The sequence below is a fragment of the Oreochromis niloticus genome, linkage group LG10, assembly GCF_001858045.2.
Source record: "Oreochromis niloticus isolate F11D_XX linkage group LG10, O_niloticus_UMD_NMBU, whole genome shotgun sequence".
Classification (NCBI taxonomy): domain Eukaryota; kingdom Metazoa; phylum Chordata; class Actinopteri; order Cichliformes; family Cichlidae; genus Oreochromis; species Oreochromis niloticus.
The window spans coordinates 18,202,303-18,217,154 of record NC_031975.2 but is presented as its reverse complement, the minus strand read 5'-3'; the positions used below and the strand labels follow the sequence as shown (position 1 = coordinate 18,217,154).

The 14,852-nt window shown below is 40.1% G+C and overlaps 1 protein-coding gene across 1 annotated transcript; it reads right to left on the bottom strand.

Moving 5' to 3' along the window:
* Positions 1 to 1,506: 1,506 nt before the first annotated feature.
* Positions 1,507 to 13,623, bottom strand: aifm5 (apoptosis inducing factor mitochondria associated 5). The gene is made up of 19 exons (XM_005452657.4): positions 13,180 to 13,623; positions 12,999 to 13,089; positions 11,770 to 11,879; positions 11,429 to 11,538; positions 11,303 to 11,347; positions 10,324 to 10,405; positions 9,930 to 10,042; positions 9,755 to 9,841; positions 9,493 to 9,584; positions 8,873 to 9,003; positions 8,369 to 8,484; positions 8,201 to 8,272; positions 7,365 to 7,428; positions 7,053 to 7,129; positions 6,813 to 6,930; positions 6,261 to 6,359; positions 5,944 to 6,019; positions 5,740 to 5,844; positions 1,507 to 2,958 (listed from the first exon to the last, which is right to left on the bottom strand). The coding sequence occupies exons 1-19, from the start codon at positions 13,193 to 13,195 to the stop codon at positions 2,925 to 2,927; spliced, it is 1,638 nt and encodes a 545-aa protein (XP_005452714.1). The 5' UTR covers positions 13,196 to 13,623; the 3' UTR covers positions 1,507 to 2,924.
* Between the last annotated feature and the right edge of the window lie 1,229 nt (positions 13,624 to 14,852).

The window sequence follows — 14,852 nt, the reverse complement described above, 5'->3', positions numbered from 1 at the left end:
AAGTCATTCCTGTTTTGGGGCTTGTCTCATTGTTGTCCCTCTAGTCCACCTGCTGTTAATTTCGTCAAAGCAGCTGAAACATATTAACAACCCCTTCAATTACTTAATTGAACAGATCAATATTCTAGAAGTTTAATTGAGTTGATGCTGTAATCTAAATAAAAAGTTTTGATTTAATTTTTTTTAACAGTATATGTGATTTGCATAAAATGTTTGTATATGCATAATAGATGCTGGCACTCGCAGTTCCCTAAGCAATGTTTATGCAAAGTTTCATTAAGATTGCTCCACTCCCCCAGGAGGAAATAGGTAACATGCAAACATACATCCATACATATGCATATACTAATTATAGTATGATGTGTCCCCGTCCACACAGGAAGCAGTTTGTCTGTAAAGCCTCACTTTGACACAGATGTTTGGCTACTAGCAGACATTCAGGCTGTGGTTGCCTAGGTAACCATATAATGTATCTACTACCCTGTCATATGTCAGTCCTCTAATGAAAGGATGTCAAACTGATTTTGCATATTGCATCACATACAGACCAATTTGACCATAAGTGGGCCAGACACTCCCCTTTGTGCGAAGACGTTTAACAAGACATTTAATCCCTGATACATCTTATTATATGAAAAAAGTAGTGTAGTTCCAACATTAAATCTTAGTTTTTCTAAATGATAAAGGATGAAATCTGTCAACACTACTGTTTGGGCTTTATGATAAATAAACATGTAAAAAGTTGAACTAGCTCATTGCCCAGACTGTGCTATATTGATGAAATAGAAAATTTCTGTTAATTCGCAGAAAATGTCCTTAATTTATTTGATTGTTTATGTATTTAATTTTTTAACTGTAGCCTCATTGTAAAAAACATACATTTCTATAGTTCCTGAGATGTCTAGTGGGCCAAATTAGAGTCTTTACTGATCTGATCCTGGCCCGCGGGCCTTATGTTTGACACCCTTGATCTAATGTTCTTTACTACCCTGTCATATGTGTGTCATAGGTATCCTGTGCTATCACCTTCACTTGCATAGTGTTCATCTCGGGACATGCCCACTTTGTGTCATTAGTGGGGGGGGTTTCTTAAAACCTGCAATCGCTGTCAAGTTTCATTGACTTTCAAAGGTTTCTGGTCACCACAAAACTCAAAATCACTTCATGTGTGGATGCAGCTTAAGGCTCTTTATGCTATAGATTTTTTACTGTCTCTAAGATGTTTGATGAGCAAATGCAGTAACATACAACATCTTAAATGTCCTTCAAATCACTTAACTGTACACCTATAACTGTAATTATAGGTGTACATTTATGAAGTGGGACAGATTACTTCCTGTTTCTGTCCACTCTGTGTACGAACACTACCACTGGTGGACAATAGATGTCAGAACAGTCCCTCTCTGAGTGAATCATATGTTCTCACGAGTCACTAAATACAACAGAGACAAAACTGATATGCCTGAGGGTTTTTTTTAATTCAAAGTTAAACACAAGACAAAAAAGTTTAAATGACAAGTACTTCACTTTTATTCTTACTCTTGGCATCAAGAATCACTTTGAATTAATAACAACGCTGTTACTAACAAGAGGGCTGATGATGCTCATCAATCTGTCTTCTTCTTGTCACCTCAAGAGAACAAATCTAATAACGTTCTTATACCGAGGATATCATAGATTACTTGCTGTTACAGAGTGACTGGGTTCCTGTGAATTTACAGCATTATACTGTAAATGCATTGTTCACACAGAAATGAGGTAACATGAATATCACAGGAGTCAGTCATCTGTTGTGCAATGCAATACACCTGCTCTATCCTTAATTATCTGTAGAATTAGCCATTTTTTCCCTGCATCACCAGATCTTGATTTTCATTGTATTTAGTTTGCACCATTAGCCAATTTTTTTTCTCTTACATAAGATAAGAGCTTCGATTTTATTAAAATGGCAGGCAACAAGTTTCAATTCAAATGCTAATAAAAAAAAAACGTTTAGCCTGCCCTTTGCAAAGAAAAAAACCCTAAATCTTTGACATGCAACATTAGTACAGAGAGAAAAAAAGCCATTACCACCTACTACCACCTAAAATATCACTACTGGTACTGGTACTACTAACTGGAACTAGCCCTGAAAGGTCCTGGGTGAACTGAGGCATCCTGCTGAGAGCGAACAGTAAAAGCTGAGGTGTGAATTAAAGATAGCAGCAGAGCGATTGAGGCAGGGGGAGAGAGAGAAACGCAGCATTTCTGTTGTGCAGTGCTTTTGTTCGTCGTTTGCTGCAGGCCTATTGTTTGCTGTTGGTGTGTTTTGTTACCATTGCCTGTTTCAGCATCTCTGTTTCAAAGAGCTGAACACTGCTGCCTCTGTTTTCCTAATCCCCCCCCCTCTCCGACTCACTGACCGGACCACAAATGCAGATGCAGTGGGCATTAAGGTCACTTATGTTTTTCCAGCTGCCCCATCCAAGTAAAAGTCAGCTTTAAACACTAACAGCAGAGAACATACTGAGGCATCTTAAACGGCGATGTCTCTGGACTGTTACTGAAACACTCCTGGAGACATAAATCCCTGAAATTAAAAAAAAAAAAATCTGTTAAATTAATGACAAAAAAAATAGATTTAAAAAAGAAGACCTATAAGCTGCATCTTTTTGAGGTATCTGTTGTTGACATTTGGACTCCCCCTCACATGAACACTGAATGCATAGTATGCACTTCCACACAGCCCGTATTAGATGCTGAGCTGTTACTGCAGCTTTCACTGTGTTTGGTGCGCTTTCCCTCCGCAAGTGAAGTTTGTCTCTTCCGACTGAAAAATTTCAGTCCACGTCTCCAAACTCCCCCTGGTCCTTTTCGTGAGCCGTGCTGAAGAAGAGACACACGGAGGACCTAACATTGGACAGACGAGTGTAAGGAGCTGAATATCAGGACAGCTGCAGCCAGCTCAGGTCGTCTGATCTGTCAGAGAGAGGAAAAAGATTTGAAAAAATGGTTTTATGTGGATTTCCACTTATCTTGTGTAATTCTGCCTCCATTCACTAGCACAGTGGATTTTAAATCACCATGCGATGTGCTGACTTTCAGCTTTAATTCAAGATGTTTAACAAAAGTACTGCAATAGATACATCCATTTTTAAAACCTTTTTTATACATAGCTCCCTTTCTTTCAGAGGCTCAAAGTTAATTGGACAGATGACTGTCAGGTGCTTTCATGACCTTGAAGGTCTGTTCTCTTGCTATTCATTCAGAAATTAAGCAGAAACAACGTTTTACTAGAACTCCCAATATGAGATACCAAAGCAAGTGAGCGAGTGAGTCATCATTAGATTGAAAAACCAAACCAAACCTGAGAGGAAAAAAAAATAGGAGTGGCTGAATGACCATTCTAACTCATTCTTAAAACTGTAAGTGCAGGATGACGGAGGTTATGTAAAGCAACTTCACAACATTCAGCATTTAAAAGTCATGAATACTTTTCGGGAGGTATCATTGTTATGGTCAACAATCAAGAGACGCCTTCATGAATGGAAACAGAGGGTTTACAACAAGCAGGTCAGAAAGTCTGCATTTACATGCTGATTATTTAATTTAAATACACTGTGGTGTTGTACAGAGGTAAAATGACAATAAACGTGTCACTATCTAAAAGAAGAAGTTAGTTGAACCACACTTAAACTTTTCAACATATTACCCAGTGGAGGTGCATGTGACAATACGGATATCTTAAACCCATCAGCTAAATGTACCAATGTGAGAACAGACCAGGATATAGATATAGGATATACGAATGGATATAGCTTCCAGTGTTTCTAATGCCCACATAGCAAAATTGGTATGGCCCGGATCTGGCCCACACAATGTGCTTACACATGGCCCACATACTGCAAAGAATGACGGCCCTTTGGTGGCCCAGATCAGGTTTGCCAGAGGTGGCTCACACATGGGCCAGCACAACGCCAGTTGCAGACACCGAGCTGGCCCTGTGCTGGCCCAGAACAGTTTCAGCTCTGGCCCCAGATGTAAGCCTAATGTGTACCTTAATCAAGCCATGTAATAACAACATGTGCCTGAACATAATAGTGCAAAAGTAATATGACAAAACTCTGTTCAGAAAGTGAATGATTCTTATACATTCACCCAATCCCTCTAAACTGAGTGCTTCCTAACTACATTCATACTTGACATGCAGACTGGAGGAGCCAGGAATTGAACTACTAACCTTCTGATCAGTAGGTGCCCTGTGCTACCTCCTGAGCTACAACCACCCAGTGGTAAACTTGAGTAAATCCTCACTAGGTTTTGGATAAAGTGTACACTCACAAACCTGTCAAACCTGCAATTGAAACGTTGGCTACCATAGCAGTATAGTATTGCAACATGGCATTTGGTTCTTCTAACTAAAATAGGAAAATAGGAACATAAATATTACCATCATTGCCAGACCTGGCCCACATCTGGTTGACATACACCCTGCCATGTCACCAGTCAGTCAGAAGTGCCAGCTTGATGCCTGATCCGGGGAAGACCTGTTTTCTATAAGCCTGGGCCACATAAACCAAACCATAATCGAGCCAGATATGGCATCCCATCACATAAACAGTGCCATCTACGCAAGGCCTGGCCCATATCTAGATGACATACCAGGTATCATGCCAGAAGTCAGCCAGCAGTGCCGGCTTGACACCAGATCCAGGCCAGACCTGTCTGCTATGTGGGTGGTCACCTGGGGAGCAAATCCACTGGCAGTGAAAGGAAGACAAATTGCACTGAATTGTATGGGAGTCTATGGGAAAGTAACCCTCTGCCTAAATTTCCAGGGTCTCAAGAAACATTTTTTCTGATGAGTTTGGGTTCTTTCTCACTCATTTAAAGTCCCATTGAAGACAATAACATGGTCTCCATTAGCGTAAAACAGGATATGCTGTATTTTGAAATTAAGATGCTGCTAGCTAACAAATGTGTTCCATATTTCTTAGTCACCTCATTCATCATGTTTGGTTTCAAAACAAGATGATATCAAGGGCAAAAAAGACACTGACCTATGCAGACCTATGCAGGGACTTCTCTAATGATGCCATGAAAAATTGTTTTCAAATTTTAGTGATCTGAGATTTTTACAAAGCCTATGAAAAGTTTGATTGAGCCTCTTTACCAGCCTCTGTCAGTGCGCCCCAGGGCAGCTGTGGCTACAATGTAGCTTGCCATCACCAGTGTGTGAATGTGTGTGTGTGAATGGGTGAATGACTGAATGTAGTGTAAAGCACTTTGGGGTCCTTAGGGACTAAGTAAAGCGCTATACAAATACAGGCCATTTACCATTTTTACCATGTGAGAAGCATGCATGTTCTACCCAGATCCCAGCCATCACCAGAGACAAAAGGAGTATTTGTGTGGTTAGAACTTGTCTGAATCTCTTTTGAGTGCTACGTGTAAGAAAGGACAGCTTGAAACAAGTTCCTGGCCTGATTATCCGAACAATGTCTGGACATCATGTGTCAAAACAGCTTTGAAGTCATGTTCCTGACCACCTGTGGTCTCTAACTTAAACAATGAAACTCTGTTAGATCTTTTTTTGGACTCCACCAACCTCTAGGTAAGAAACATGGCTCATTTTTCACAAAAATAAATGTCCCTACATGTCTCTCTGGAGTCACGTTGTTCAGATTCAGTTTGACTAAAATAATCAGAAGATGGGAATATAGAAGCAAAGTGTAAAATAAACAGAATGATTTTACATACTGGGCCTCTTTTTTTGTGATGACTTTTCCTGTTGCGAGTCTCTCAGCTACTGCGGACACTGCTGGATCAAAGTTCAGGCCAGCTGCTGCTATGACCTCATCATCCCTACAGGAAAAAAAACATTCCAAACATACACATCTGGGTATTTATTTATTGGTTACATTTTTTCTATCACAGTTGAATACAGTTTTAACAATAACTTACTTGATGTACAATGCGAGGAACTTCCTGTCCTCAAACTTTCCTTTTATCACGAGCTCAGTGTATCCCTCCCCATAGCCTGCACACAGCCAAAGCAAACATTTAACAACAGCATGCAGAAACATGTGAAATCTATCACAGAGGGTTTATCTACAATGTCTGTCTAAATAGTTTTTTGAAGCAGTAAAATAAACAGTTTGGATGGCAAAGACTGAAAAGAAAGATGTAATAACTTCACATGAATAATAATAATAAGACATCTGATTTTTTGTGTGCCAGTAAATATTTACGTGTGTGTGTGTGTGTGTGTGTATACCCACCTGTGTATCGGATGGTCTTACCCACAAGGACGGTCCAGTAGAAAGGGACTGAGTTCAGTTCAGTTGTTTTGTTTAGCATGTTCAGAGCTACTATCCTCCCTTAACACACACAAAAAAGTTTGTTTAACATGTAAATGACATATATGGGATTTTACCCTGGGACACCCAGTGTGTCATATTTTATACATGAGCTTTTGAGACCATGAATGAATAGCACAATAAATTTTTAAGCAATAGCAAAAGTGATACAAATTAAAATGTATATATGCAAATTTATATTTAATTTGTTATTTTTTGTATTCATCAGAATGTTTAGTAAACACTCCAGCTTGAAGGAGAGAGCAAAGGTAAGGTGTGTAACAAGGTTGATGTCAGTTTTAGAGCTTTAAGTAATATAAATTTACCCAGAATTCTCGTGAATTTAGTCCTGTTTCCGATAGATGACATTTTACCAGCTTTTGTGCTTCCCATGGTAAATGTCAAACATTGATTTTGTGCATCAAAGTCTCTTTGTGAATCTTTCCAGTTAGGCTTATATGTTTCCTGCTTTACCCTGTGCTTGTGCCATCTGCCAGTGTCCGATGTTAACCATCTTGTTTTTAGCCATGGCCAGTGGGAACATGGCCAGATCACCACCACAGAAGACATCGGGGACATTGGTGCGCATGTACTGCAGGAGGGATACACACAGAGAACTGATGATCAGCGGTCCAAAGCACAGGTTTGGGGAAAAAGTACGAGTCGGGCTTATGTGCTGTAGATAATCGGGTGAACCACTGACCATTAGCCTACCTTGTCGACTTTTACAAAGTTTTTTGAGGTCATCTGTATTTTACTGTCCTTTAGGTACTCTGAGTTCGGCATGGTGCCTAGTGGAGGAAAAATAGGAGCAGTTAATCAGGTCATTTCACTCAGTTATTTGTGTCATTTAGGAAAATTTATACAATTGTAACAACTCGTTTAACATTAACATCAGACATATTTACAATATGCTGGCAACAGTAATATAAGTGAATATATACATATACTGACTATAAAAGCTTTCAAGAATTCTGTGTTGCCTAATAAAAGACTCATAAAAGACTCTGAAATGTTTCCACTTACCAATACCTACAATCAAAACTTCAGCTGGGATGACTTTTCCACTTTTCAGCACAACCTCCTTCACCTTGAGGAAAAAACCAGAACGTGACAGGAAGAACTCAGTGTTAGTCATTTTTTTCATTACTGAAGATAAAACTGTACTGATGTTCTCATCTGAAACTAGGTGTCACGATCCTGGGCCATTTGACCCAGCGTTTTGAGTCTTAATATATTTTGATGTTTATGGTTTATGTTTAAGTTCATTAGCTTATCTAAGTCCATTTCTATTTTGCCTATGTTGCCCTGTTATAGTTCATTGTTTATTAGATTTCCCTTGTGCCTTCACTCCTGTGTTTAAGTCTCCGTCGGTCTTCATGTGTTTCATGTCTGCTTCTCAATATGTTTCCTGTTTTATTTTGAAGAGGTCTGGTGTCCCATGTTCGTTGTGTTTAGTTTCACTTCCCCTGTGGCGTCAGTATGTTCATTCTAATCAGCTGTCACCCATGTGTTTCCACTTCCCCTGATCACCTCCTGTGTGCATTTAGTCTGTGTGTTTTCACTGATTCCTTGTCAGGTCGTCTGTTGAGTTCTCATCATGCCTCCGTTTTTATCATGTTCAAGGTTTTGTTCTTTGTCTGTTGTGTTTAGCATTTAGTTTTTCCCAGTTTAGTTCTAGTTTTGCCTCAGTGTGCATCTGCCTTTTGTTTTGTACCTTTTCCCAGCCACAAATAAACGGCTCGCCTTTTGTTAAATTATAGTTTTGTTCCAAGTGTCTGCATTTGGGTCCTCTTCCTCCCTCCACATGTTCTGCCAGTGCAAATCGTGACACTGGAATGAAGTTTATCTCCTCACTTTACCTTGCCATTCACACCTCGGACCTCCGTCACGTTATCATTCATGTAGAATTTCACATTTCTGTCAATCAGCATCTACAGAAACAAGAGTTTGAACAACAAACACGTGAGCTGGAGATGAACTACTGTCAGGGTATAATACGTACATCTCCATCTCTTCATCTTTCTTACCGTCATGGTGAGTTTGCCGATTTCAGGACCCAGCGTATTTTGGTACGGCATCTCACTGCTGCCTATCACTGTGATACTGGAGGCTTTGTCTGTCAAGTAAGATGCCACCTCCATCCCTGAAAGCAACATGTAATTGTAGTTGCTGGAGCGAATATCAGTGTGAATAATGAACTGAAGAAAGGTTTTGATCACCTCTTTGACCTTGAAACTGCTAAAGGTTCATAAAAAGGGTGTCCGACATAAAAGTATATTTCACTTAATATTTGACATATGATGCGAACAAAAAGACAAAGAAAAAACAGAAAAATAAAGCTAAAAGGTGTTGACGCTGTAAATTAAATTTTTTATTTTCCTGTCTTTTGTAGGCTTTTGGGTCTATTTAAAAATAGGAAAGACAGGAAAAAACGAAGTTTTCACAGTTAAAGCATATAATTCCACTAGCTTTGTTTTCTACACAAATCCAGGCAATACAAATGTGCACATAGTAACCATAGTAATCAGTACCAACAAATGAGGTTCCCACGAGGACAACATTGGAGCCCGTACAGGCTGCGTGGATTTGCCGGGCGTCCTCTGGTGTCTCCAACATCTTGATATTCCCCAAGTTCATGCCGGGAACATCCAGACCCTTTGCTCTAAAGGGCAGGGATCAGAAGCAACTCACTCTGTTGTAAAGTGGATGCTCCACAACAGGAACCATGATCCTTTCTCAGATTTTTTGAAATGACTAATTATATCTTAAAGTGGTAAATTTTCTCGTTTTAAACATTCGATGTGTTTTCTATCTTCTACTGTGGGTTTATGAGATTTGCAGAACTCTGCATGCTGTTTTAGGTACCTTTTATACAACAACCCAGCTTTTTCAGAAAAGCTGTTGTTACTCTGAGACTCAGTTTAATAAAGTCTCCTTAGTTTTATCGTAAAAGTAAATTATATTTTATTTCTTATTTAAACATTTCCATCAAATGTGCAGACTTAAAAATATATGATAAAACTGAGAGGACATTAACAATAATATTTCAGTTGGGGAATAATTGGTGCCTGCCTGAGGCCAGAAAAGGGGTTTAGGCTGGAGCCAGTTTCATGAGAAATGTTTGTACACATACTTGTGAGGTTGTCTGTACCTGCAGCCAGTTGAGATGAGGACTTGGTCGTAGCTCTGGACTGAACCATCATCAAATGTGACCGTCTTCTTGTCTGTGTCCACGGAAAGCGCCTGCAAACACATCAGTAGCCAGTTTCAAAGCATGACTCAATCACATAGATACCAAGTCATTCCCACATGTGTTGCTGTCCGGAAGAAGATTTACCTCAAGGTCACAATGTCTATGAGATAAAACACAGATGAAAGCACATGCAGGATGTTGTCATACAGGAAGTACTCACTTCTTTCCTGAGCCACACCTCTATGTCATACTGATGGAAAAACTCCATCCTCCTCATCAGGATGCTGTCGCTCTCCACGTTCATCACCTGTGACATCAGCGAAACTCCAGTGAAGTGAAGAAAATTCATAAAGAGACTTTCATGTGTTTGTGTCGAGTTATTCGCTGTGCAGAACCTTGCTCAGTCGCGTTTTGTCGTAAGGTAGGAGGTCTTCTCTGGTCACCATGATGATCCTGCCACCAAAGTTTTCCTGCCGCAGCGTCTCAGCACAGATGAGTGACGCAGCTCCTGCACTTACACAAAACAACACACAATCACACACACACACACACACACACAAAGGAAGCAAATTAGAAGGAACTCAGTCTAATACCTGCACGTATTCATGTACAGCATACATGTACTTTTTTGCAAGATCAGAGAAGAATCTTATTTTCCTGACACATTTACTCAAATCCCAAGGCAAAATTGTTATATTTACTTATTTGTTGAGAGGACATAGTTGAAGATGCCAGTTAAGTGCCCTATTGAAGCCACACAACCACACACACATATTGGTCCACACTCACCTCCTCCCAGCAGCAGAACAGTGTGAGTAACTCCTGGCACTGCAGTGCCCATACGCTTTATCCTTTTCTCCTGCCTGAGAGTCTGAATCATGGATCAAACACATGGCCAGGTCATCAGTAGGTACCAACAGTGATATTTACAAACAGAAAATTATACATGGGATATTATTTCAGTTGCCTAAAAATACACTCACGGTTGCTTTCTTAGGCCCACCTGTTCAAATCAGCCAGCCACTCAGTGCATTTGCTCACATTGCAGCTTTCAGCTACAAACCAGTTTCCAAAAATGTGAATCAAAGTAAAATGTAAGAGTTTGTGTCAGTGTTGAACTAAAAAGATAAAACTTGATGTTTTAATGTTGTTAAAATGTGCTCAGTATGAATTTTTTGACACGTCACACTTAAAAAAGCAGGGAAATCCCACTTTGTGGCGTCGCCTCTTGTTAAAAAAAACAAAATGATAAGTGTTTGAGGCCCAACTGTTTTAGTTTTTAAAGCAATATGCTCCCCATTCTTGATTAATCTGTGTTTTCAGCTGCAAAGGACCTCTTTTGTTGTATTCAGTTTTGTAATGTGCCAATTGTTTCAGTGGGTCACAGATTTGGGTTGCAGGAGTACCAGGAGTCTGGTATGTTGGAGTCAGGTCATCAACTGGTGTTTATCGCCTCCACTATAAAAATCCCAGTTCTCCCTCCAACAGTTACTCCCTGGCAATAACTTCAGCCTCTTCATTTCACTTCCTAGGGCTGCCTCACCCGGCCTTTCCCCTTTATTATCCTTTGGTCTCACACAACCTCAATTCTGCCTTTCTTTCTGTAGCTGGGTTTTAACCAGTGTTTATGGATGCAGCAGTGAGCTGTGTTCAGTGACAAAGGTTTTCAGAATTAGTTGTATATGGCCTTCTTTCCTTGCTGAAGAGATCTATACCAGGAGATTAAAATGGCCTCATATTACTAAAACAGAAAACATAACCTACTTACCTTTTTATTTATGGACACATACACTTTGCTGTTTTGAATATGGACCTTCAAAAGAAAAAAAAAACCATTTAAACAACAGCAAATGTGCTCATAAGCTTTATCTCAATCTGTCTCTCTGGTTCATACTTTGTGGCAAGGTAGACAGTCGATGCCGGGGTATTCCTCTAGATCGCCTGTGTGGACATTGAAGCAGGAGCCGTGCCACGGGCAGCGCACTCTGTTCCCTGAAATAAAACCTGAACACACAAAGATGCGCACACAAAAAATACAAGATGAAGACAAATTATTAAAACATAAGAAACAAATATGAAGCTCAGACCAGTCTGATACCTTACAGTGTGCACAGACAAGGTGAATTTGCTTTAATGGCACTTTTCTGCCCACACAAGCGCCCAGACTTGACTCAAGACTGAAATACATCTATGTGATGTCACAGAAACTCCTCTTCAGACTTCCTGTCCTCATACCTTTGCTAAGTGGAGCGCCGTAGTGTGTACACTGGTTCCCAATGGCGCTGTATTTACCCCCGCTGCGCGTCAGCAGCACACCGTGATGTCCAACTTCAACTTCCATCATCCTGAGACAACAGACACACACACACACACACACACACACACACACACACACACACATACACACACACAGAGGTTTTTAATTTTTTAGAATAAGAACACTTTGACTTGGTCTTTTCATCCAGCTGTGGAAGCATCGTGTCTGGAGGGATGGCTTTATCTGGACTGAAAAAATTATTTTTTAAGTAAAATGCACCTGAAATGTATAAAATCAAAGGTTTATGTATTAAAATGATTCATCATTAATGGGTATAAACTGAATGCACACCTATGAAGTAAGTTAGTTGACCGGATTGGATTAAATGTAATGTTTTAGATTGAATTTATACAACAAAATTATGCACAAAAACTTGTATGTAATCAAATTACATAAAGTTACCATTTTGGGCATAAATATTTTTTGAATACTTTGGGCTTTTTTATTAAAAATAATAATAAATAGTGCCCGATGAAAACTGTAGTCTGTGGGCCATCAACCTTTTTCTGATTCTGAAGTGTGGTGTGCCAGAAAAAGTCTGAAAACCAGAGCTTCAGTTCAGCCAGAGGGCGTGGACACAGAGACAAGGTGGCCGTGTTATCCTCCTTATAAACTGTAATCACTTTGTTGATGCCTTACCCCTCCCCTGTCCCAACAGAGACTGTATTTTTGATAAAATTGCAACCCTGGGGAGTTTTTGACGGGGTACAATCAATGACAAGGCGTCCTAGTAGTATTTTCACTAAAACTGATGTAGTATTGTTGGGTTTTAGACAGGTTCAGTAGCCCCAGTGTCTCTGCCCCACTGTTATGAGGCTGGTATTCACTGTCTGACCTACAGTTTTGACCAGATGGCACAGACATATATTGTATTCTCAGACTTTCTCAGACTGACCAGTAATAATAGAAAAAAAGGGTTTATTCACAGAAATTAACCATTTTTATGAGGACAAACAACAAAAACCAAATAGATTGGACTCCTTCCCGGCCGTTTCCGGTCCCTGTCCCTTTTGTTTGACATCCCTGCTATAAACCATTCAAATGTTTTAGATGTCACACTGAGACTAGTTTAAAATTTATAGGTATAACTGTTTATCTGGTTAGAACACACAAGCGTATGTTTGCAGGTTCCCCATCCCCTCCTTACTGTCCATCCTGCAGGTCTGACTCCAGACAAACCACCTCTGTCAGCTCCTCTGATGAGTTCTCCGAATCAGAGTCCGTGAGCTCTCCGCGGGCTGCCCAAACACATTATAAATAAATAAATGAGTCATCAAATGAATGATCACCAGTTTACTTTCAGACACCATTCTGCTGAGGCTACTCACGCGGCTTGGTCGACATCTCTGTGATTCAGCTGTAAGAGCTCGCAGACACCCAGGCGAACCCCAGGGACATTAAAGGTTATTCAGACGCTCAGGTGGAAACTATTTGAGTCCCGCGTCACTTTGCTTTCCTCTCTGCAGCTGAACAATGGGAGTCCATTTCCAAGGGAACCAGTCCATCCCCAACCTGCATCCCAGTTGGTCCAGTGAAAAGTAGATGATTTGGCTCTAATCACCACGGAAAGTGTCTTCGGTGAGGCAGTGAGCGGAGAGTTTGGGCACTGTGGCGGCTCACGTTCAGCCGCCGTATTGTCGCAGAGAAAGGAGACCCTGCTCTTTTGTTTTTTTACAACGGCAGCACAGAGAAAGGCTGACGAGGCTGAACGCTGAATGGAGGGGCGACAAAGCAACACTTACTCAACCACAGGTGGTTATAATTCACTCTAAAGCAGAAACACTGAAGTCAGGCACTGTGGTCACATTCACACACGAGGCTGCACATCAGATTTTAGCCCATATGTGCCACAAGGAATTTCATTAAGAACATCCGGTGCAAACATCAAGTTTGTCATCAACTCGGCTTTCACAAAACTTTTTTTTTAACGTTATTGGGATCACAGTTCTTGGAAAACTTTATAAAAGTCGCATTCATTGCAGGGCTGTTGGATTAGATTGTCCTTGGTGCAGAAGCACAAAATAAATCATCACCATACAAGATTTATAAACCACGTAGGGGTGCATAGTTAGGGTCACGTAATAATGAACCATCCATAACCTTTCTGCTGTAGTCTCAGGCTGCTGGGAGACTTCCACTAAATTAGTCTGAGGACATAGTTTCGAATTAAGCCTACAAATGGCCTTTTTTTTATGTGCGCAGTGATAACAAAAGACAACAGAAGGGGCAAGCATGGTTCATTAACTTAGGGTGAAGAGTGTTGAGCTGAGCTGCGTACGTGTGTGTGCATATGTGTGTGGGGCTAGTAGAGCTGCTGAACTGTTCAGCACAATGAACAGTATCAATTCAAGAGTAGCACATGTCAATAATAAAAAAAAGAGAGAAAATGCAGAAACTGAAACTGTAATAACTGTTATAATAACATCACAGCATGACAGAGTAAGCAGCATGGACGGAAGGCTAGTTAAAATTTCTTATTTACATATAAAAGTGTGAAATATTTCATAGTTTCAGCTTCTCCAAAAATGACCATTTGGTGGTTTACCTTTAACTCATTCAGTTTAGTTTTATTAATTTAAAACTTGTGCCATTACTTTAACACAAGTAAAAAATGAATTCTAGGTAGCCACACGGCGCCAACCTGAGCTGTTTATCTTCAACCCATACATCATACCAGGTCTCACTATTATCTGATAGTCTTGCTGCTGTCTTTCTATCACAAATCCCCCCTGACACTCATCTCCCCCCTCTCCACCCTGCCTTCACGCTCTTACCCTCACTTCATAATGCTGTACTAGCATACTGATTTTCAGTTAATAATTAACTGAACTACTTTTACATCACTTTAATGTTACAGTTTGTTGTAGGATTTAAATTCACTTTTTTCCCCAAGCCAAAATAACAATTAAAAAACCTTATGAGAATTTGCTAAAAACTGCAGTTTGTAAACCAAATTAATCTGTGCAGATGGGATTATTAGTTGAAGATCTATGTTTATGTA

Bases quoted from the DNA above. Each gene is read 5' to 3' on its own strand.
- aifm5 (XM_005452657.4), bottom strand. The intron at 8,273-8,368 runs GTAAGAAAGATG...TTGTTTCTGTAG, and splicing joins TCGGCAAACTCACCATGACG to ATGCTGATTGACAGAAATGT. The intron at 6,020-6,260 runs GTGGGTATACAC...GGCTGTGTGCAG, and splicing joins TAAGACCATCCGATACACAG to GCTATGGGGAGGGATACACT.